This window comes from Palaemon carinicauda, chromosome 25, assembly GCF_036898095.1.
Source record: "Palaemon carinicauda isolate YSFRI2023 chromosome 25, ASM3689809v2, whole genome shotgun sequence".
Classification (NCBI taxonomy): Eukaryota; Metazoa; Arthropoda; class Malacostraca; order Decapoda; family Palaemonidae; genus Palaemon; species Palaemon carinicauda.
The window spans coordinates 91,267,134-91,292,279 of NC_090749.1; the positions used below are offsets into that span (position 1 = coordinate 91,267,134).

The 25,146-nt window shown below is 44.3% G+C and overlaps 1 protein-coding gene across 4 annotated transcripts in view; it reads left to right on the top strand.

Moving 5' to 3' along the window:
• The window catches only part of LOC137618698 (zinc finger protein OZF-like), a 104,126-nt gene extending 91,238 nt beyond the window's left edge, over positions 1-12,888 (top strand). For all 4 annotated transcript variants that reach the window (XM_068348861.1, XM_068348858.1, XM_068348860.1 and 1 more), the window contains one exon: positions 11,440-12,888. In XM_068348861.1, the coding sequence (XP_068204962.1) occupies positions 11,623-12,687 (1,065 nt within the window). In that variant the 5' untranslated portion in view covers positions 11,440-11,622 and the 3' untranslated portion in view covers positions 12,688-12,888. The remainder of the gene's footprint in view (positions 1-11,439) is intronic.
• The last annotated feature ends 12,258 nt before the right edge of the window (positions 12,889-25,146 follow it).

Consider the following 25,146-nt stretch of genomic DNA (forward strand, 5'->3'; position numbering starts at 1 on the left):
GGATCCTCTTTCCCTATGCCCCGTTACGAAGGTCATGGGCGTTCTGCTACCCTGCGGAGGATGGGTTCCCCTGCCAAGTATGTAAAAGTGATCTTCACAGTACCTTCTCCTCCTCCTCCTCATTGTCCTCCCCTCTTCAGAGGCTAGGAGGGAGAGATATAGAAGAGGAAAAGAAGAGATCGCACTCCTTTGTCCAGTCGTTCTCTCAGGAGTAAAAGCGACATAGGAGGAGACATAATCGTTCTTGCTCTTCCTCGCCTTCTGTCTCTTCATGAAATGTCTCGCCACTAGACTAAGCGCTCTCGTCACAAACTTAAGAGCGCTTCCTTCTTACCCTAACATGGGGCATCAAGAGCGTATGCACCAACATGTGCATAACTCCATCACGCGCCTGCGCGCCACCAATCTTCTGCGCAATGGCACTCTCCTGGGCGCCAGTGCTCTCCTATACGCTCCCGTGCGCCAACATTCTCCTGCACGGGCGCGCAACACCATGCTACGTGACAGGTAAAACCTGCGCGTTAACTTTCTACTGTTAACTTTCTTCTGACAAGGCAGCCATGCTGCCTTTTCCCGCAACGCCAGTGCTTACCAACGCGCCAGCGCTTTGCAACACGCCAGCGCTTATCAACGTGCCAGCACCTACCGGCGCACCAGCCTTCTCCCGCATCCGCAAGGATATGCGTGCACGCCCGCTCGCCCATATGATTCCACTATGGGGAACTTTCTCCTGCGCGCGTGCGTGCTCCCTACGGCTGGCACAGACTTGCGAGATAACTCTCCCGCACACCCGTTTACGCCTTTACCTAGATATTCTCACCGAAGAGACAGGCAAAATAGGAAGAGACGTTATCATTCTCGCTCTTTCTCGCCTTCTGTCTCTCCTTGAGATTATATACACTCGTGCCACAAACCTGAGAAGAACAATCCCTCTCGTCATCGTTCTGCCTCACTGTCGTTGTCGGGCGAGGGATCATCTAAGAAACCAGGAGCGCGGCCAAGGGCAAAGCCCGTCCTAACCTTGAACTCTCTTCTTCGCATATTAGTTTGAGGGTCTCCGTGCGCTCTAGAAAAAGTCAGATAGAGCGCTTCTCCTTGCTTTACTCTCTATCTTCAGAGAGATCGCTCTCGCCTTTGAATTTTCGATCTCTGACCCTTTGAGGTCTCATGACTGGGAAACCTCGGTTTCCCAGTGCGCTATCCCTTCGTTTTCTCACAGCTAGTTGCTGAAACCTCGGGTTTTCGTGCATTTAGTCTCGCTGACACTTTGGTGTCTCGTGACAAGGGAGACTTCCGTTTTCCCGTTGCTCTAGCCCTTCGGGTTCTCGCAACACAAACTCTAGGGGCACGCACCTTCACGCTGATCCTTCGTGTTCTCGCAACACAACCTCTAGGGGCACGCACGATCACGCTGAACCTTCGGGTTCTCGTGACACAAGTCATCAAGAGTGTTACTCTTAGGTCAGAGAGTCTTCGGACTCTTGTCACGCGGAGTGTTCGCGTACGCCCATCCAACACTACGCCCATAACAATCAGGAGTTTTACTCTTATGACAGAGTCTTCAGACCCCAGTCACGCAGGTGTTCGCACACAATTAGCGCTACACACGCAAATCTCCGATCATACACTCGCGGGGTCAATCCCTCGCTCCCGTGTTTCAGACAGGACAACCTCCTTAATTCCTTTGCTCCCTAATGAGTTAAGGATTTTGAGTCTCTCGGAAACCTCGAAAGAAGATGCAGGGGTTCACCCCTTCCTCTCTTCGGTTGAGAGCAGAAGGGAAAAGGGAAACGTGTTAGAGAGGCTAAAAGATAACACCCAGATAGCAGCGACGTAGAACGCAATGCCGAGGGCTTCGGCCGCTCTGTTCGTTATCCTGCGCTTCACGTGGCAGTTCATGAGCTGCCCATGTTACGAGGTAACACTCATCAACCTGCAACTTGATCAACTTATTGGGAAACTTAGATTGCTGACAGGAGGTTCGCCTCCAGGGATTAGAGATCCTTCCCTTACGAGGGAGTGATAACCTTCCTCGGAATTGGATTACGTGAAAGATCCATCCCCTTTCCGAGGGAAAGCTTCCCCACTTCAGACAGACAGCAACCTTCCCTCCTTCGTATGGAGTTGCGAACAGCTCAATGAGTTTTACCTCTGCTATCTTGTCCCCGAAGACTATGCTTTCTCCCCTGGAGCTGGGGAAAAGCAAGTCTACGGCTTATACCTCCTTCGGGGGGAACTTCTCCCTGGGAGTATGCTTGGCTCAGGCGATGTCCTTCATTGGGAGGACTTCTCTCTCATTCACGAGAGGAGATTTTTACGCCTACGTTTTTTCCGTAAACTGGGAGAAAACTTGCCTTAGGCGATGCCCTCCAGAAGATCTCTCTCGTTCGCGAGAGAAAGATTATTACACCTTCGCTTTTTTCCCATAGAAATGGGGGAAAGCTTGTCTTAGGCAAATGTTCTCCTTCGGGAGAACTTCTCTCTCGTTCGCGAGAGAGAGAATATTACGCCTTCGCTTTTTTCCCATAGAACTGGGGAAAAGCTTGTCTTAGGCAAGGTTCTCCTTCGGGAGAACTTCTCTCTCGTTCGCGAGAGAGAGATTATTACGCCTTCGCTTTTTTCCCATAGAACTGGGGGAAAGCTTGTCTTAGGCCAAGTCCCCCTTCGGGAGGACTCCTTTCTCGTTCACGAGAGGGAGATTTTTACGCCTACGTTTTTTCCCTAGAACTAGGAGAAAACTCTTCTTAGCGACGTCCTCCTTCGGGAGAACTTCTCTCTTGTCCGCGAGAGAGAGATTATTACGCCTATGCTTTTTTCCCATAGATTTGGGAGAAAGTTTGCCTGAGGCGATGTCCTCCTTCGGGAGGACTTCTCCCTCGTTCGCGAGAGAGAAATGATTAAACCTACGCGTTTTCCCATAGAGAGGGGAGAAATCTTGCCTTTGGCAATCCTTCCTTTGGGAAGACTTTCCCTCGTTGAGAAAGAAAAGTTAATACGCCTACGCTTTTCCCCATAGGGCAGGGAGAAAGCTTGTTTTAGGCGATCTCCTTGGGGAGAACCTTCCTACCAATCACGAGAAGAAACTTGTATGAGTTTACTGATCTATGCTCCTCCCTCTTACGCTTTTTGGTTCTCCTTGTATTAAGCGACATTCTCCTTCGGGAGAACAAATCTACCCTGTGGAGGAGTTATTTTCATCCCTGACGTTCTCCCCCTTGTGCTGGTAGGAGATGTCTTTTTGATCCTACTGGTTCCCCTCACGTTGACCCCTCGGGGTCTCGTGACGATCACCCTTTCGCCGGGCGTGATCGGGAGCCTTTAAACTTTTGTCATGTTTATCCTACGGGTTCTCATGACCTTAGGAGTCCTTCGGGCTTACTGTCGCGTTGGACTTTCGAGTTCACACGACTTGGAACCTTCGAATTTCAGTTATGCGTAGTAGTCGGGCTCTCGTAACAATTAGCACAGAGTGTCCGTGCACGCGCGCAATTAGTGCTATGCACGCGATCATCGTCATTAAGAGTTCACTCTTATGAGAGAGTCTTCCGACAACTGTCAGTGGTCTTCGCCATTACCTCCAGACACTCCGACTTCTACCTTTCTTCCCCTTTCGATAAGAAAGTTACGAGAGGTAAGATATAAGGTTTGTCTGCTACTCGCGTCTCCACTATTTCCTGTAACAACATGCAAGGAATTATCGCAGCCTGAGGATTCCTCGTGACTGCTGCCGTCGAGGGACTTAGAAACCTCCTATTTAAGGACTCTTAAGAACTATGTGTTATATCTCATGCCTCGGCGATTTGCATCTGTCTCCTTGACCCTTTGACTCTCCAGCCTTAGACAGGCTATGTATTGACAGTCTGGGGTTAGAGACCTGCCCAGACTCGTTAGAGCCTTCAGTGCCTACAACCTTACCATCCTTGTAAGCTAAGGTTGGGGGGAGCCTATAGATCTATCTGCTGAGTCTTCAGCAGCCACTGCCTAGCCTTCCCTGGTCCTAGCTGGGATGGAGAGGAGGCTTGGTCATTGACCATATATGGTCAGTCTCTAGGACATTTTCCTAACGGCTAGTGCAATGTCACTGTCCCTCGCCTCTGCCTTTCTTGAGCGACCTTTAAACCTGGTCTGTTCTCCGAGCTCAGAGACGTCAACCTTCTCCTCTGATCTTAGATCCCTTCACGGCGAGGCTCACGCCAGACTAATCCTCGAAGAGACAATCAACTCTTCCAAGCTTTTCGCAGTCACAGAAGCCTCGGCAAGGGAAGCAACTTCAATGTCCCTTCTGGCTTGACACGTGGTCTGATACAGTCGGCTACCTTGGGAGCCACGAGGACTTGTCAAACCAAAACTCTAGGCAGACCCTACAAGAACTCCTAACTGCTGGGGCTAAGACAATGGACTTCTTAACCGCTACAACAGCGACAATGTGAAGTAATTGGATCCTCAAAAGGAAGGATTAGTAGTTCCCAGACTTCCTTTTGTACCTCAGTGAGGAGAGCTTCTCTCAGTCTCGGCGATTTAGGGCTATTGCGCAGCCTTGAGCCTCATCTGTAGACGGAGAAGGGGTTGACCTTTTCGCCTCAGTAGACATCACCTTGGTTGTTTCGGTGTTGGAGTGATCTTGCCCCCCACTTGTGATTAGACCTTCTCCTTGAGACGTGTCTTACGTTCGCTGAAGGGTTTGCCCTATGTGCCCTTAAGGGCCTCAGACTACTCTCTGAATTTTAAGACCATCTTCCTCGTACCTCTGTTCTCGGCTAAAAGGGTCAGTGAGCTACATGGTCTGTCTTACGTCACCCATTCTAAGAGATGGGGGGGGGGTCTCGCAACTTCGTACCAGGCTTGGTGGCTAGACTCATAATCCTTCATCTACCGATGGGAGATTTCGAGAATTTCCACTCTCAATAGGTAACACAGGATGCAGTCCAGTCATTATTATGCCCAGTCAGGGCGTCCAAGAATATCTGAGGCGCACCAGACTTTTCAGACCATGTCTCCGTCATCTCTTCCTTGTACCAACAGGGTAAAGAAGAGAATCTCTCGCAACACCATCTCTTTCTGACTTAAGAAAGTTATTGCGAGGTCTTCACGGAGACCCAGAGGCAGCACAAGCCAGAGCCCATCAAGTTAGGGGAGTGGGTGCCTCTCTGGCGTTTAAGAGAATTTTCTCAGTCTCCCAAGTCTTAAGTGTAGGGGTCTGGAAACGCCAATCTACATTCACTGCTCACTATTTGAGCGACGTGACACATAGGTCTCTAGACACCCTTTTTATAGGGCCTATTGTGACAGGTCAACAGATGCTGTTACTACCTTATGCCCTTTCAGGGGACAGTAACCATTGGTTGAGGATTCTGGGTTACACTAGGTTTTAAGAAATGACATCCATCGATCTTCTTCGTCTCCTTCTCCCCCACATCTGGGGATCCTAGACTGTATCCACTTTCAGCTGGACTCGCCAATGGGAATAAGGTATGATACTCATCTGATTCCTCTCACAGAGTATAAGTTATACTCATGGTCACGAGGTTTCCCCTTGGCAAGGTCGGGGGAATCCTAAGTTTGAAGGGGTCCGAGTCGAATGTTCCTGACCCACTTCATCCTGAAACATTTGTTTCCATGAAGTTGCAAACATTCAGTCGTACCGAGATTCTGGGGATCTACAAGGAAAGAAGATAACGGAAGATTGTTGCTTCAAAAGAGTCTAGTCTGAGGACTATCTTCCCTAAAGATAGGGAACTCCTTGGCCACCCTGGCCTCAAGACTAAGTCTCCTATAGTAAAGAATGAGGGTTTGTATTTAATGTAGGAACAAATGACAAACTTATAACAGAGTTTGTATTTTTCCTAACATACAAACCCGAATTCTTTACACAAATCTTCCCTCCATCACCGCCCCCCTAGGATAGTCCTAACTAGAATCCGATTGAAGGTAAACAGCAGCTACCGACCGGCGGTCCCCCACCACTGTCAGGTGGGTAATTACCTGTCCAGTCGTTAACGACCTTGTTAAGGTTTTTCTGCCGTATTTTCCAGCTCGCTCTAGAATATCTCCTATAGTAAAGAATTCGGGTTTGTATGTTAGGAAAAATACAAACTCTGTTATAAGTTTGTCATTTTTTCTAAGTATATTAACCTTAAGCTCTTTATAGGGAATATATTTTCAGCAAAGCTTGAAACTAGCCATAAGACTTTTTAGCAAGGTATAACCACCCACCGCTAGTTAATAATGTATCTGTGAAGAATATCAATTCTGGGGGAGGAGAAAGAAGATCAACTCCCATGAGGAGCTTGACATGTGATACCCACCACCTCCCTTTCTCTTCAAACCCTTTGGAACCTGGAGGTTTGGGATGTCCTTAGTGCTGAGACCTAAAGGTCTATAGCTGCCACTGGAGAGACCTGATACGGAGACGGCCATTTGTCACTAGACGCTCCAAGGAGGTCAAGTGGCCTAACAAGTGAAGCCACTGATGGATCGTCTTACGCGAGACAATATACGGTAGTCATCGACCTCTCTTCTCTGAACAGGTGTGGGCCAAATGAAGTTCAGAATGGAAACAGTGCTGTCTGTGATGTCTTCCATCAGAGAGAGAGAGAGAGAGAGAGAGAGAGGCTTCAGGCTTTCTGTAGATCTGAAGGATGTTACTTTCAAGTTCTTGTTTTTTCTCTCCACTCGAAAGTACCTTCGGTTGTCCCTTTACAATATCGTATACCAGTCAGCCTCTGCATTACATGTGTTTATTCTTTGCGATTTTGGTAGAGTGCGACACAGAGAACCGTATAATCTGTTAAATAAAAAATCAAATGATTATGAAAAATACTCTCGCAGCAGGACGATTTCAAACAGCCCATGTTCGTCTGCACTTTGTTAGCTTCGCCCCACTTCCCTCTCCTCTCCAATCTCACTCTGACTCATCACAGAGATGCCACTTCTGCGCATTTCATGCTAGATCTGACGCATTTCTAGAGAATTTAGCGCTTTTTTACTATATGGCACAGTTTCGCTATTTTAAACATCACGAAATACATTGTTTTTTCCGCTGATAGTATATAATATGGTAAATTGGGTTCCTTCCAGAGTCTTTCTTCTCAACTTGATTTATTGAAATAATTTCAGCTTTATCTTTGTTACATCTTAAAAAAGATTTTAGCCCTTCTCGGAAGTTCATGTAGTGCGTATCCAACATCAGAAGTTTCAACCCTGCTCGTCAGTCTTGCACCATCTCTCCTCTCATGTATATCCTCGCTTCGGTCTTATTTGAGCAGAATCATGTTTTCATGTAAAAAGCGATGTATTTGTATAGAGTGTACATACTGGACATTGTTTATATATACAGTAGATATGCTTAAGGGGACTGTCCGCGGTGGTATTTTGGCATACCAACTTGAAAAATTCAAAAATCGTTTTATTGTCTCTCTGTATAGAGAAACATATCGTACATGCTCTCCAGAAGTTTCAACCCATTATTTTTACAAATAACGAAGATATAGAGGTTTTTAAATGATGACGTCATCCTTACTGTGTCGTCTGCATGACTTAGTTTGACAAAATCGTCTTTGTGTGTAATTTTGCATATATATAGCGATTTTTCACTTATATTTCGATCTATCGTACGTCTGGCAGAAATGTAAGGCATTGGTAGAGTGTAGATGAACGAAGTCTACTCCTACAATAACAGAAGCCAAAGTTGCCAAAGATGTATTGAAGTTATAATGTATGCCTATGTTTACTTGAAGTTCGTATGTACATTGTGTTTCCACAACGCCTTCGGGAACATTATAGCAAGGCCAATGTTACCTAAGGTTGTAGAAAGAACAAATAGTCAATCATTTTTCCAAACAATGAAAATAGCGGTCTTTAAATGATGACATCATCCTTATGGCGTCGTCTGCCTGACTGAGTTTGACAGGTGCGCAGTTCTCTCTCTCTCTCTCTCTCTCTCTCTCTCTCTCCCTCTCTCGAATTATTTACCACTGCCATTTATACAAATACTTTTATTCTCTCTCTCTCTCTCTCTCTCTCTCTCTCCTCTCTCTCTCTCTCTCTCTCTCTCTCTCTCTCTTCGAATTATTTAAAACTCCCATTTATACAAATACTATAATAACAATGTTCAACTCTCTCTCTCTCTCTCTCTCTCTCTCTCTCTCTCTCTCTCTCCTCTCTCTCTCTCTCTCTCTCTCTCATGTTTCGAAATCTCGTACCTCTGGCAGAAATGAAAGGCATTGGTAGAGGGTAGGTGAATGAAAACTACCAGCTACGAACACATCACAAAGTTTCCAAAGGCATATAGAAATTATAATGCATGTGTTTATTTACTTGAAGTTTGTATGTTGATTGTGCTTTCACAACGTCCTCTGGAATTTTATAGCAATGCCAATGTTACATAAGGTGATAGAAAGAAACAAAAAGTAAGTGGAGAACAAGAAAACAGAAGCCAAAGATGCCAAAGATGTATAGAAGTTATAATGTACTGCGTTTGTTTACTTGAAGTTCGTATGGTACATTTGTGTTTTCCACAACGCCCTCGGGAACATTATAGCAAGGCCAATGTTACCTAAGGTTGTAGAAAGAACAAATAGTCAATAATTTTTCCAAACAATGAAAATAGCGGTCTTTAAATGATGACGTCCTACTTATGGCGTCGGTCTGCCTGACCGAGTTTTGACAGATGCGTAGTTCTCTCCTCTCTCTCTCTCTCTCTCTCTCTCTCTCTCTCTCTCTCCCCTCTCTCTCTCTCTCTCTCTCCTCTCTCTCTCTCTCTCTCTCTCGAATTATATACCCCTGCTATTAAACAAATACTTGTATTCTCTCTCTCTCTCTCTCTCTCTCTCTCTCTCTCTCTCTCTCTCTCTCTCTCTCTCTCCTCTCTCTCCTCTCCCAATTATTAAAAACTCCCATTTATACAAATACTATAATAACAATGTTCAACTCTCTCTCTCTCTCTCTCTCTCTCTCTCTCTCTCTCTCTCTCTCTCTCTCTCTCCTCTCTCTCTCTCTTCTCTCTCTCTCTCTCTCAATTTGAACTGTCATCTATATCAGCCAAAGGCTCTCTCTCTCTCTCTCTCTCTCTCTCTCTCTCTCTCTCTCTCTCTCCTCGCTCTCTCTCTCTCTCTCTCTCATGTTTAAAAATCTCGTACCTCTGGCAGAAATGAAAGGCATTGGTAGAGGGTAGGTGAATGAAAACTACCAGCTACGAAAAAATGACAAAGTTCCAAAGACATATAGAAATTATAATGCATGTGTTTATTTACTTGAAGTTCGTATGTTGATTGTGCTTTCACAACGTCCTCTGGAATTTTATAGCAATGCCAATGTTACATAAGGTGATAGAAAGAACAAAAAGTAAGAGGAGAACAAGAAAAAAGAACCAAGAAAGAGGGAAACATGGATAAGAGTACAAAGCTGAAACCTGCTAACTAAAACACTGGCAACAATTAGAGATCGCTGGCAACTCATAACATAGGAATAGTAAACTGAGTGTTCAAATACCTCCTTTAGGGTGCATTTATGTAGGAAAGAACAACAAAAGTTATCATAATAATATTATCTTGATTTCTTTTAGAAAAGAAGTGAAAGCTTGCTGCAAATCTTTGGGAGCTCATAACTCAAAAACATACTTATTCCCACTTAGGTACATTTTTCTCACTTATTTGTTGTTCGATATTAGAGAAAAAGATATCGTTGAAAAGAAGAATAAAAATTCCACAATTCTGTCAGACAAAATTTTATATTTTCGTTTTACATTTTTTTCACGATTATTTTCCGTATAGACGAGGAAAAAAAAAATAAAAATTCATTTAAAAAAAAACAGAAAGGAAAATCAAAATTCTGTCTGACAGAATTGTTCGGTTGTTAGAGTAGTTTTTGTGGTATAAGTTTCAATACAATTGGTATTATAGTAGTGGGGAAAAATGTACCTAAATATTTTTTTTTAAATCATGATTTTTGCTCATAAATCCAAAAGTTTTTGATCAAATGACTTGAAATTTTTATATGATGAAGGTATTATATGTGTCTAAAACATATATAGAAATTGTGTAATTTGGATCATTAGGAAAAAAATGGCGGACATGGCGGACGGTCCCCTTAAGGCCAGAAAGGCTGCCTTTGAAAAGAGGAAGCAAAGCTTGAGAGAACAGAGATGAGAATTCTGAGGTGGATTATGGGAATATCACTTCTTGAAAGATTGGAAAATGATGCAATTAGAAGAATAGCAGGTTTATTAAAGATTACAGAGATGATAAGAGTGCCACGACTGAGAGGGTATGGGCACCAGTGACGGATGGATGTCGGGGAAGGAGTGAGGAGGACCCTGTTAGGGATTGAAGATCAAGAGAGAGAGAGAGAGGGATAGGATTAGATGGCCAGATAAGGTTAAGGATGGTATGGAGAGAAGATGATGCCTTTGATAGATGGCATTGGAGAGGGCGCATCAGGCAACCGACCCCTTAATGTGGTGATACCGGTTGGGAAGAGCTTCGGACTCCAGCCTCGTTTGCCATGCTGCTGTCATCCCATCTTCATCCTGTCCATCCTCTGTGTTCCTGATCTGCCACTTTCACATAATTGTCCCACTTACAGGCTACCAATGCAAGAGCCTGCGTTCCCCTAATAACATTACATCACATTACAGCAAGCCACCGCTGATGCCCCGTTACACGGGCTCTTTCCTCTGGGTCTTCGTGAATCGCCTAAAACCTGCTTATTTCCTGCAAGATGACACACCTACAGTTTGCCTCTTTAGGGCAGGACACCCTATTTCACATGTATGTAATTTTTAGGGGGGAGCCATGTAATGCACAGGTTTCATACTCATTCATATAGTCTAATGCGATTGCTTGATTTACCTCTCACTCTCTCCCACAAATAGAAAACCTGTTTAAGCTTGCCATTGCATGTTTCACATTGTTGGATGTTTTGTGCCATTGTTGTCCTCAACCGTTTGCATATAAGCTCATTATCGTATTGAATAAAGTCGCTTACATTCACCTCTCCTTTGTGTTAGTATCTAACAGCTACCTTGCAACACTACCAACCCATTATTCTTACATTTGGTATGTCATTCTTACTGAGGTCCCCTCCAAGTGGTACGGTTCCTGTTTACAGGGGACGGTACAATTCATGTATGACCCAGGGCCTATCACTTTCTCCTATGATAAACACATAGGGGGCAATAGTGGCCTTTCTTTGCTTCTCCACAGATCAGGCCTGGAACACTTACGGTAAAGTTACAGAAGCTTCCAGTTTTGGTTCTAAGGGAACTTTCAACTCTCCAATCTGTGAGTCGATCTAATTAGATTTAGGATTCAGATTGTTATGGTTACGAAAAATACAATTACTTGAGAAAAATTATTTTAATTTAAAAAATTGTCTTTTATTTCAGAAAACTCCATTTTCATCTCTTCCTATTCCAATGATAGATGTTCTCTATTATTTCAGATTTTTCATCGCCAATGAAATAGTCATCCATCTATTGTGATGAAGAGTATGTAAACTACTGAAGATATCTACAAGAGATACAGGACGGGGAAAAAGGAAGAAGGGTCTGTGTTAGTTCATGTTAAAAGATTTTGATGAAAAGAATAGGAAATTTATGGTTAACTTTATATTTGTCTGCTGTTTATGATAATATTGAAGAGGATGTCATCCAGTGATAGGGAGGGGATGAGGAACTCTGAATCAATAGAATTTCCAATAAAAAGCGAAATGGAAGATTCCTTTTCACACTCTGCAGTCAAGATAGTAAATGATGATTTGGTCAACAGTTGTGGACTCTTTGATGATGACTCTCTTTTCATGGACCCAGACATGGAATTCAAAGCAGAGCCAGAATTTGGAGCAGAGCCAGAAATAGAATTCAAAGCAGAGCCAGAAATATTTGAATCAAATGAAGGTGACATGAAATACTGTTTCGACTCTGATGCATCAGTGAGTGAGGAGGATTCACAAATCAGCGAAAGGGAAGTCAATAAAGAGGAGGAGAAGAGTGTAAAGACAAGTGTAAAAGAGGAAAGTGACATACATTTGGGATCCAGTAGGAAAGAGGACAAAGGAGAGGGAAGAGGAAGAGGAAGGGGGAAAGAATGTTCACAGAAAGAGGAGCAGATGGAAAACAGAGGCTGTGAAAAACCTCTTTGTCAGGAAAGTGATTCCAAAACTCAAATTGATGTTGGTACGACAGAGAAGTCGTTTGTGGGTGGAAATTCTGAAAAGCAATTTAGTGGAGTAGTTAACCCCGACATTCAAATGCTAATTCACACTGAAGACCTGTTCAGATGCAGAGAAAGTGACAAAACATTTTCTAATAAAATTGTTCTTAGAGTACTTTATGGAACTCACAATAGGATAAAGTCATTTAAGTGCAGTGTTTGTTTCAAAGCATTTCCTACAAAAAGTCGTCTTGCAAGACATTTTAGATTTCACCTCGGGGAGAAACCATTCAAGTGTAATGTCTGTGACAAAGCATTTCTTAAGAAAAGTGACCTTGAAAGACATTTTAGAACTCACACTGGGGAGAAACCATTCAAGTGTAATGTCTGTGACAAAGCATTTTCTCAGAAAAGTGACCTTGCAAGACATTTTATAATTCACACTAGAGAGAAACCATTCAAGTGTAATGTCTGTGACAAAGCATTTTCTCGGAAAATTTATCTCTCAAAGCATCATAAAATTCATAATGGGTTTTGATGGAGAAAGGGTGATGATAGGAATACAAGACCAAGGACTCCTAACAAACAGCTTCAAGAAAATGGTGGGCATATCAGGAAACGACCAGTGTAGGTTTTGTCATGCAGCAGTTGAGAGTGTTGGTTATCTGGTTTCAGCCTGCCAGACTCTAATTCGCAGATGGTCACTACACAGCTCATCACAGTAAGATCTGTAAATATATACATTGGAAAATATGTAAAGAATACAAAATTGAAGTAAAAGATAAGATATGGGAGCATGAACCAGATCCAGTTACCACCAACAGATACATTACCATCTTTTATGATGAGATAATCCCGACAGGAAGATATATAGAAGGAGGTGCTATAAGACCTGATATTTTGATCTGAAATTAAGAAGAAAAAACAGCAAAGATTATAGATGTGACAGTACCCTGTGATTTCGGCCTTAATAGAGCTGAGAGGCAGAGAATAACAAAATATCAAGAACTGAAGAACGAACTGAAAAATACTTGTGAACTGAAAGAAATAGAAGTAAGACCTGTGGTGGTGGGGGCAGCAGGACTTGTGAAGAAAAGCCTGAGACAATACCTTCAGGGGATACCAAGTTGCCCAACCATAAATGAGGAGCAGATTGCTGCCATCAAGGGAACAGTGACCATCTTGTAAAGAGCCCTCGGATACAAGGCTAGTGGAGTATAGAGGTGCAACCGTAGAGCCCAAGTTGAGGTCCATTGCATCACTAATATAAAGTAGAGCCAATTAAGGTATTAAGACAAAGAGTGAAGCCATCTAAGTGCAGTGTGTGTGATATGACATTTGCCTGGAGAACACTTTTCAAAGCATAGGAGGAAGATTTGTGCTGGAGAAAATTTGTAAGGAAGTGGGGAAGTTGTGGTCTTTTGAAAAGAAGAGAAAGCTGGTACAAAGTGATTAAATTTCCATATTTGCTAGACTCTAGTTGTGCTCTCTCTTGTTGGGTCAATCAACTGGAATTTAGACAGTTCCATTTACAAAGAAGTTTAATGTAATTTTGATCAAGCAAGAGAAACATGTCCGATTAAAGGAGATCTGTGTCTCCCTGGTGATGTTCAGCTGCTTGTGCTATTGCACTCTGATGGGTCATCTCATGTTAGCTGGTTATGCACCTCCTCGTTGTACTGTACCTCTGACTCCCTAATTATTCACATCCTTTGTTGCTTAGGAACATTTGACAGTTAGGAACCTTAACTGTATTTGTGGAGATTAAATGGTTAGAGGAAATACTTGAACAACAGAAAACAAAAGTGTTTTATTTGCATTTGTCTGCTGATCTCTTTCGCAGTATGTGGTGTAGGAGGGACATAATTACTGTAGTGCAGCTTTCTTCAATGATTTTTGTACTTAGTTAAATTTAACTCAATTGGTTTATTATTATTATGCTGAATTTGTTTTGTATTTCAACTTCTATTATTGGTTTATTGCTACACATCATACAAACCTTTGACCTTTCATAGGATTATGACTTCAGGTAGTAGTAGTGGTAGTAGTTGGCGAGTAGGCCTCCCCTATACACCAGGTAGCGTAATTGTGTTATAGTATCTGTGCTAACTGCCTTTATCAAATACTGTATACCTGTTCCTGTTGGGTTGCATGTCTGATGCTGTCCTATCCCTCATGTGTACGTGACCTTCAGTGTCTGTCAATCTTTGACTGCAGAAGATGAACTTCAAGTTCTATCTATCTTCTTCAAAGAGGTCAAGGAAGGCCGATCGATGAGTTGCCGCCTCTCTCTCTCTCTCTCTCTCTCTCTCTCTCTCTCTCTTCTCTCTCTCTCTCTCTCTCTCTCTCTTTTGGGAGAGAAAGTCAGTGCATGCCGGTAATGTCAATACCCGCTGCCATATCGGGTCCCCGTTGAAGGGTTCCTGAGAAGACAACAGAATCTTCTGATGTGGCGCTGCCAAGGAAGAAGTTACAGAAGCACAGGACGACTGATAAGTCTGATTCTCCACAATCTCAGTCTGGTTCCTCTGCATGGTTTTGTTGGAGGAACAATGTTATAGCAACACCCTTCCATTGGGAAGGCATTGAGGTACAATACAAAGTACAAGGGGACACGCTCCTGCTACCAGTGCCAAATCTCATGAGAGATGAGCCACAAGGTCTATTGGTCAAGATACATACCCTTGCTCTAATTCCTCTCCTGCCAGGATGCTTGCCAGCAATTTGCTGACCTTCTCTTGACACTCACGAACTAGCAGGTGACCACGAGGAGCTCTCCTATGAAGGTTGACTCTTCAGATCAGTTTTCATAAGCAGTGAGCACCTTTTCCTCGCAGACACCTCTTGGTCTCTCTCCGCATGTACTATCATTCCCACAAACATGATGATTACTGCTTTGACCTAGAGTTTATATAAGTTCACGATCATTGCCAATTTGTATCTTAAATCCAAACCAAGGTCAAAGAAAGACCATTAAGTTAATGTTATCAGTAAAGAGACAAACCTCAAGGAAAGAATTTATTGCAAACACAGGATATCAGAGAACAAATATGCATGTGTCCCTCTGCTGCTGAGAGCCCCTTTTTGGGCTGTATCCCTCGCCAGTTTTTTCTTCCTACCTTTGCCAAAGCTAGCAGTGCAAAACGCACTGTGATTATCTTGCATTCTCTTCTTGTGCAATGAGAATCTGTCAAACTTTGACACTAGCTTTCTTACCTGATGGTGTCTTTGCTGATAGAAAGGTTCCTTTTCAATTTGAATTCTAAGAGAAAGTTCAGACTTCCTAAGTACAAAATGTTACCTTACTTTGAAGTTCTTCCTAAATGAATATTTTTGTCAGTTAGACTATAAAGAAAAGGGAATGTTTTTGTGTCTGTATAGTTGTAAATTGACTTTGAATACTTCTTCTATTTTTTTTATTGCTTACATGTATGTATTTTAAGTGTATGTTGTATTATTCTTTACTAAAACAAATAATTATTAATTTGAGATATTGTATTTTTCACGTGAAATTTTTAATTGAATAAATTATTTTTAAAGAAATGTCCTTATTCAATTTACACTTTAGTTCCTTTCACACTTCAGTGTTATTAAATGGACAGTTGTTCCGTAACTGGAATACAAACCTTAGCTATTTAAAAAGGATATTACTTTCGGCGTAGCGGAAATGACAAGCCATTAAAATTTAACTATGGTTTACTACTCACACCGCTAGTTAGCGGGGGTAGGGGAGGGTAGCTTGCTACCCCCCCCCCCTCACACACCCCTGTGCTTGAACTTACTTTGCTCTCGGCTCGGATGGTAGTCGGACGTGTCCACTGTCATCCTTGCTGCTCATTGGCAGCCATCAATGCTTTTTTTGCTTTCTCTTTTTGACAGTTTTGTGTGTGAAGTTGGCCTCTGCTATTATGTGCACCTGCCCTGGATTACCCGACCGCCCCTGTGGAACATTCATGTCGGCGGTCGAGACAGACCCTCACGCCCTTTTCCCTTCCTGTAGAGGTCAACGGTGTAGCAGTGATAATAAGTGTAGTGAGTGCAGGGAGTGGTGTACTTCCCAGTGGTAGAGGTTTTCACGGTGATGGAAGAAGTCCAAACGGGATATTTCTACTTCAAAGGTTTCTTTGAAAGGAGAAAAACCCAAGGCCTCTTCTTCCGTTGCTCAAACCTCCTCCGAAGCTCCCAGTCGGCGGTCTCTTTCGAGAGACCGTTGAGTGGTAGCGTAGACCGTTGTACTGTTTTCCAAGCTCGGGGTTCGAGAGATGGCGTTGCCTCCCCTAGCGAGGCAGCTCCACCTCTCCCCCGGGGGAGGATTTGTCAGTAATCCCTCTTTTCCAGCTTTGGTCTTCCTTGGGGCTTGAGGGTTCGCCCTTCAAGGAAGTCTTACTTGACTACATCCGATTGGGTGCCGCTGTCAAGCAATCGCCGCCTCCGGCAGAGGTTGATCCTCTGTCGATTGTCGACGTTGTGGTGTCAGAGGTATCCAATGCTGTATCTCCTACTACCTCTGACTCTTCAAACCCCACAGTAGATGAAGGCTAAGTTTCTCCCATTCCTGATCAACCAACGAGGGAGAAACTAAGTCCAACAGTCTCTCCTGTTAGTGTTTGTCCCCCTCGGGGGAGTTCACCTACAGAGACTCCTCTTCGGAGGACTGCAGAAGGTCAGCTTGCTGATCCCACGGCCCCCAGAGGGCGTACTCGTCGCAAGGCTTGCCTTCCTCTTAGCCAGAGAGGCCTTCCTTCACCTGCGGTGAGTAGGCGCCTCTTTGGTTCTACATCTTCGTTGCAGTCCCCTGCAGAGGAGCCTCATCAGCGATTACCGACTGATCCTACTTTGGTCCTTTCAAAGAACGCGTCGACCTTCCACCCGTCAGACCTGCCGACCTGCCGTCACAATTCCTGAGTGCTGATGCGCGCTACACGCCAACGAAACCTGACTTCCACGCTCGTCAGGCATCATCTTCTAACCCTAATACAGGGCATCAAGGGCGTATGCGCCAACGCGCGCATACTTCCCTCACACATTATGCCAGCAGAGTAGAGCATACGCGCCCACGTTCTCCTGCGCGCCCACGCCCAGCTATGCAACATCCCTAACCTGCGCGCCATCAACCTCCTGCGCGCCAGTGTTCTCCTACACGCCAGCGCTCTCCAACGCGCCAGCGCTCTCCAACGCGCCAGCGCTCTCCAACGCACCAGCGCTCTCCTGCACACCAGCGATCTCCTGCGCGCCAGCGTTCTCCCACGCGCCAGCTCCCACGCGCCAGCTCCCACGCGAAGCAGTCATCTCTCCTGCACACCCACGATCTTCGAATCTGGGCGCTGTTGGGAAGTCTATACTGACTTCTCCCACGCGCCAACGCTCGCCAACGCGCCAGCACTCACCTACGCGCCAGCTTTCTCCAGCGCGCCAGCGCTCGCCATCGCGCCGACACGTGCAGTCTCCTGCTCGCGTCCACGAGGATACGCGTGCGCGCCCTCGCCCATTCTCTCATGCAGTTGCGGGCCCACGAGCAGCACAGGCATCAACTGCGCGGTTGCGCGCCAGGGGTATCTCTCTTGTGTGCGCTCGCCCTACGGCTTCTTCAGGGACACGCGAACTCTCGCCTGCATGCCCGCGCGTTCAACGCCCTGATCCCTGTGCACTCACAGTCTCCCGCGTGCGCTGCTGCGCGCCATCAGTCTCCCGCGCACCCTCGCAGTCGCCCGCGCGCCCACACGCGCACCAGCAGTCGCCCGTGCGCCCACACGCGCACCAGCAGTCGCCCGCGCGCCCACACGCGCACCAGCAGTCGCCTGCGCTCCCACACGCGCACCAGCAGTCGCCCGCGCGCCCACACGCCCACACGCGCACCAGCAGTCGCCCGCGGGCGACCCCTGGTATTCTCCATTGCGCGAGCGTCAATATCCTCCCGCTCGCGAGGCTGCTGGACAACGCACAGCAAGGTCACCATCGCCTCATTCCCCTCCCCGCAAATGCATAACAGCGCGTATTGCGGCGGAAGGGAAACATCCAGAGGGGTCCAGGATCCCTATTCCTTTTCAGGCGAACCCACTTATGGTAACTCCTCCCAGAGATCCTTTTATCCCTGTCCCTTCAAAGGGGGTGTCTGACAATGCGTCTGTCAGTCAACAACCTTGGTTCGGTGCACAAATCAGAGCAGTGACACAGGCATTCAAGCCTGTTTTCTCTTAATTAGGGCACAGATCCTTGGCTGTCTCTACCCCTCTGAAGAGAAAAAAAGGAGTTCCGGACACGGTAACTTCTCCAAGGGCTAAGTTGACTCCACTCAAGCCTTCAAGGCAGGTTCCTTCATCCCCCAGACTTTCTCTCCTTCCCTGTCGGACGAGTACTTCCTGTCCTCAGGGGAATCATGTGTGGTGAGACTTTCCCCCATCGCACCAATGAGGGAAACCCCTCCTCGCGCTGAGAAGTTTTCCCAAGTGGGGGCTGGAAAGAACTTGCCATCGTCTATGTTGGAGTCCTACATCCTTCTCAGGAAGGAGGCAAAGGACTCGAAGACTCTACCAAAGTCCTCTACAAGACCAAGGACGGAGCCAACTAACCACTCGGAGAACGTCTTCGACTCTCGCCAAGAAGAGCCTTTGGTGACAGGAGACTTCGCTGCAAGTCAAACATCAGGAGGAGATCAGCAAGAGTCAGAGCATGCGTTTTGGCCAGTTCTGACTCTGAGGGCTCTCAGTGGGTTTTCCGACCCAGAGATCCCTCCTCGAGAGGGCAAGGACCGCGTATACGGTACTCAGAAACCATCCAAGACCAGTGTGGCTCTGCCCTGGTCTCAGGGGGTTAAGAGTACCAGGGACAAGATCGCTGTACAGCTCTCCGAGTTGTCCTCCTCCAACCGTTCCAGTGCCGGCAACAAGCTTCTCCCACCTCGCGTACAGCAGAGGAGGTACTTCGAGATCCTTGTGGAGCCTTGTTTAGCTCTTTCTCTCCATCATTTGTTGGAAGAGCTTACCTGGGGAGTCCCTCTTGAGAGACTCTCCAACCGGCAGGTCTCGTTCTCGGCAACCGAGATCCTTAACCAGGAGAAGGTTGTAAAGTGTGATATGCAAGCCACGAACTTTAGGTATCCTGATACGCTCTGAGGATTTCTCCAAGGAACGTACCAGGAAAGCTATGGAGATGTTCCTTCTCTCAGGCACTCACACGATCGAGTTTCTGGCCCACCAAGTCTCGATCTTGTGGGCAAACACCATTCTGAAACGTCGGGATGCGGTGGCTGAGAGATTCCATCAGAAGGTCCCTAGCACCGAGATCAATAGGCTCAGGCATTCTTCTTTAGAAGGAACAATCCTGTTTGAGCCTAAGGATGTGGAACAGGCTGCTGAGAGGTGGAGGAAGTCTCACCAAGACTCCCTCCTTCACAGGGCTTTGACATCTAAGCCCTATAAGCCTCCAGCACCCCAGCAGTCCTGTCCGACCAAGACCGCAAAATCAACGACAGCAGCGAAGACAGTGGTGTCTAAGCCCTTTCCTGTCAAGAATAGGAAAGGCTAAAAGTCCTCCAGGGGAGGTAAGAATCCTAGAGGGAGCAGCCGAGGCTGAAAACACTAGGATTGGCAATCCCTCTGCATGTATGTCCATCAGTGGGGGAATGCCTACAAAGTTGCCCAGACAGGTGGCAGCAACTCGGGGCTGATTCCTGGACGATTTCCGTAATCACTCAGGGATATCGCGTCCCGTTCTCAACATCTCTGCCTCCTCTGACGACGAATCCAGTGTCTTTGAGCTCCCTTGCCATGGGATCGGCAAGGGGGCAAGCCCTTCGGGCGGAAGTCCAGACCCTGTTGAAAAAGGGCGCTCTCCAAGAGGTCCTCGACGGGTCTCCAGGCTTCTTCAGTCAACTCTTTTTTTGTAAAGAAGGCATCCGGAGGCTGGAGACCAGTCATCGACCTCTTATCTCTAAACAAGTTTGTCAAACAAACTCCGTTCAGCATGGAGACGGCGGACACGGTCAGACTAGCAGTGAGACCGCAAGACTTCATGTGTACACTGGACCTAAAGGAGCGTACTTCCAGAACCCAGTCCCTCCATCTTCAAGGAAGTACTTAAGATTCAGCCTAGACAACAAAGAGTACCAGTTCAAGGTGCTGTGCTTCGGTCGTTCCACAGCACCGAAAGTTTTCACCTGAGTGTTCACCCTAATATCTTCGTGGGCACACAGGATTGGCATCTGTCTCCTTCGTTATCTGGACGGCTGGTTAATCCTAGCAGACTCAGTGTCATTCCTTCTTGAACACTGGGACAAACTTCTGAGACTTTTCCAGGATCTGGGGATCCTGGTAAATCTTGAGAAGTCCTCACTGCTTCCTACTCAAAGACTGGTATATTCAGGCATGGTTATAGACACCAATCTCCACAAAGCCTTCCCATCAGACAACAGGATAGCCAGGCTGAGGAGGGTTGCAACCCCTTTCCTCAGACGAGAGGAACTTCCAGCCCAATCGTGGTTACGTCTCCTCGATCACCTTTCATCATTGGCTCGTCTAGTTCCCAACAGTCGCCTCAGGATGAGATCCCTCCAGTGGCGACTCAAGTCCCGGTGGAATCAAGGTTACGATTCCCTTGACGTCCTGATCCCTATGGGACCTGCGGAACTGACGGACCTCCAGTGGTTGGTGGCAGACGAGAACCTACGAAAAGGAGTGGACCTTCTCGTCTTCCCCCCGGATTTGATGCTGTTTTCAGACACTTCAAAGAAAGGGTGGGGGGCCCACATACTGCACCACACGACCTCAGGCCTGTGGTCAGAGTCAGAAAGGTATCGCCATATAAATCTCCTAGAGATGAAGGCCGTCTTCCTGGCCCTTCAGCAGTTCCAACAATACCTGGCGGGTCACTCTGTGGTGGTGATGAGCGACAACACCACAGTAGTGGCTTACATCAACAAACAAGGAGGTTCTTTTTCACAGCAGCTATCCCATCTAGCGGTAGAGATACTAAGATGGGCCGAAATCCACTCGATACCGCTATCGGCACGCTTCATTCCAGGCAAAAGGAATGTGCTCGCCGACAATCTGAGCAGAGCGTCTCAGAAAGTGAGTACCGAGTGGTCTTTGGATCATCTAGTAGCCAACAAAGTCCTGACTTTGTGGAGATCTCGGATTGTGGATCTGTTCGCAACAGCCCTGAACTTCAGGCTTCCGCTGTACTGCTCCCCAGTTCCAACAACGGTGGGACAACATCGACGTTTACGCCTTTCCCCCGTTCTATCTGATGAGGAGGGTGCTCAACAAGACCAGAACATCGGTCACTGCTCAAGCAACCACATGCCAACATCTTCCACAAAGCCGTAGCTTCGCTACGACTTCACGCCTGGAGACTATCCATCATCTCCTCTCTGAGAGAGGATTTTCGCAGTAAGTTGCTGTCAGGATGTCTGGACATCTGCGAAAGTCATCCGCAGCAGTTTACCAGGCAAAGTGGAAAGTCTTTTGTGGTTGGTGTCGTGGAAGGGGTATCTCTTCACTTGATGCCACTATTCCAACAATAGTGGAGTTCCTCGTGTATTTGCGGGAAGAAATGCGCCTTTCAGTCTCGGCAGTGAAAGGCTATCGCTCAGCCTTAAGTCTAGCTTTCAGGCTGAAAGCAATGGACATATCTTCATCGCTAGAACTTTCTCTACTCATACGTAGTTATGAACTTACCTGCCCTCAGTTGGAAATGAGACTTCCTCCATGGAACGTGGTTCGAGTTCTCAGGTCTCTTAAGGGGACCGTCCGCCATGTCTGCCATTTTTTTTTTCTAATGATCCAAATTACACAATTTCTATATATGTTTTAGACATATATAATACCTTCATCATATAAAAATTTCAAGTCATTTGATCAAAAACTTTTGGATTTATGAGCAAAAATCATGATTTAACCCTGGATAGGTACGCTCCTCGGACACCCCTTTAAGGGTATACTCGGACGCGCGCGACCCCGACGCCAAAAAAAATTCTTGAAAAATCAGTTTTTGCAGTAACCTCCTTTTTTCTTTTGCCAAAAAACTTCAATGAATGCTTAAAACAACTGTAAAGATAAATACTACTCATCTGCAGAAAAACTATTTATTATAAATATTTTAAAAAATTAAGTAGAAAAAAAAAGACCTTACATAAAAATTCATAAAAAAAAAGTTTATACATATATACACAAATCCTTTTAGGAATTGATTCTTGAATGTTTAGGACACATCTTGATGTATTTTGGATGAAGTCAGTCCCATGGAGGTGAAGATCTGAAATGAGAAAAAAAGGGTAACTTTTTTTGGCCAAAAAAATTTGTCCAAATTTCATGAATTTTTTTGGGTACCCAAATGAAATAGGAAGTGGCTAATTTTTTTAGGGAATAAACATATGTTATCCTAAAATAGAAATATGTAAAAAAATCTTCATTATTTTGTAAATTACATTTATATCAGGGGCCATATCTAAAGGTAATTTTTTGAGTACTTAGAAATTTCGTAAAAAAATACATATATTTAATATATAATATGATATTTATGCAGGTAAAAATATACCAAAATATCACAAATTCTATAGGGAACAAGAATATACATAGATAGGGCAACTTACGCTTCGGATATGTCCACAAAATGGCCGCCAACCACACTGACTCCGACTCCCTAATCTGCCACTTGAAATGTAGGAAGGGTATGTCAATTTCAAGGTGTTATTTACTAATCTAATTATTCTTGGATATGCATAAAAATTGTATGGTGGGTTGCTGGATAATTGTCGATTATTTTACGACTATAAAATTAAAATTCTGACCCAAAAAAATTTTTTTGAAGGGAAATAAAATCGAAAAAAAAAATGTATAACAATATAATATTTTAGCTAAAAAAATTTGATGATATTCAATCAAAAAAGAAGTAAACAAAATTTTCCGACAAATAAACATCTAGAGAAATCATTACTCTGTGATAGTTCCTTGGTACGTAGTAATTTTGAAAGAAATGGGAAAAAACGAAAAAGTGGCAATCGCAGGAAAATCGAACACATACCTATATATACGCCATATCTGGCTAAAAATAAAGATAGGCATGGGTAGCCAGATCATCTAGAAACACTTTCCAACACTATAAAAATACAAGTTTTGCGACACTACTTGCCAATTCCTTACGGTAACATGACTAAGCAAAAAAATGCAAAACAAATAAAAAGGGGCACTCGCGGAAAATGGCTAACATTCTAATATACGGCATTTCAGAAAAAAAAAAAAAATTCAGCCACGTGCTAGGCAAACCATCAAGGCACATTTTCCGACAAATAAACATCTAAATGAATCATTACTCTGTGATAGTTCCTTAGTGCGTAGTAATTTTGAAAGAAATGGGAAAAAACGAAAAAATGGCAATCACAGGAAAATCGAACACATACCTATATATACGCCATATCTGGCTAAAAAAAAAGATAGGCATGGGTAGCCAGATCATCTACAAACACTTTCCAACACTATAAAATTATAAGTTTTGCGACACTACTTGCCAATTCCTTACGGTAACATGACTAAGCAAAAAAATGCAAAACAAATAAAAAGGGGCAATCGCGGAAAAATGGCCATTCTAATATACGGCATTTCAGAAAAAAAAGAATTTCAGTCACGTGCTAGGCAAACCATCAAGGCACATTTTCCTACAAATAAACATATAAATGAATCATTACTCTGTGATAGTTCCTTAGTACGCAGTAATTTTGAAAGAAATGGGAAAAAACGAAAAAATGGCAATCACAGGAAAATCGAACACATACTTATATATACGCCATATCTGGCTAAAAAAAAAAGATAGACATGGGTAGCCAGATCATCTAGAAACACTTTCCAACACTATAAAAATATAAGTTTTGCGACACTTCTTGCCAATTCCTTACGGTAACATGACTAAGTAAGAAAATGAAAAACAAATAAAAAGGGGCACTCGCGGAAAAATGGCCAACATTTTATTATACGCATTTCAGAAAAAAAAATTTCAGCCACGTGCTAGGCAAACCATCAAGGCACATTTTCCAACAAATAAACATCTAAATGAATCATTACTCTGTGATAGTTTCTTAGTACGTAGTAATTTTGAAAGAAATGGGAAAAAACGAAAAAATGGCAATCACAGGAAAATCGAACACATACCTATATATACGCTATATCTGGCTAAAAAAAAATAGGCATGGGTAGCCAGATCATCTAGAAACACTTTCCAACACTATAAAAATAAAAGTTTTGCGACACTACTTGCCAATTCCTTACGGTAACATGACTAAGCAAAAAAATGCAAAACAAATAAAAAGGGGCACTCGCGGAAAAATGCTCAACATTCTAATATACGGCATCTCAGATAAAAAAAAGACATGCACGTGTTAGCCCAACCATCAAGGCACACTTTCTAACACATAAACATGAAAAAAAAATCAATAATATACGGCAATTCCTTACTACATAGTAATTTTTACAAATATTGAAAAAAAAACAGAAATTGGCAACCGCAGTTAAATACCCAATATACCAATAACTACGTCGTATCTGACAAAAACAAAGTCACGCATGGGTAGCCAGATCATCTAGACACACTTTCCAACACTAAAAAAGCAAAAGTTTTACGACACTATTTGGCAATATCTTACGGAAAAATGACTTTGCAAAAAAATGAAAAAAAATTAAAAAGGGGCACTCGCGGTAAAATGCCCAACATTCTAATATACGGCATCTCAGATAAAAAAAAAAAAAAAGCATGCACGTGTTAGCCCAACCATCAAGGCACACTTTCTAACACATAAACATGAAAAAAAAATCAATAACATAAGGCAATTCCTTACTACGTAGTAAATTTTTACAAATATTGAAAGAAACAGAAATTGGCAACCGCAGTTAAATACCCAATATACCAATAACTACGTCGTATCTGACAAAAACAAAGTCACGCAGGGGTAGCCAGATCATCTAGACACCCTTTCCAACACTAAAAAAGCAAAAGTTTTACGACACTATTT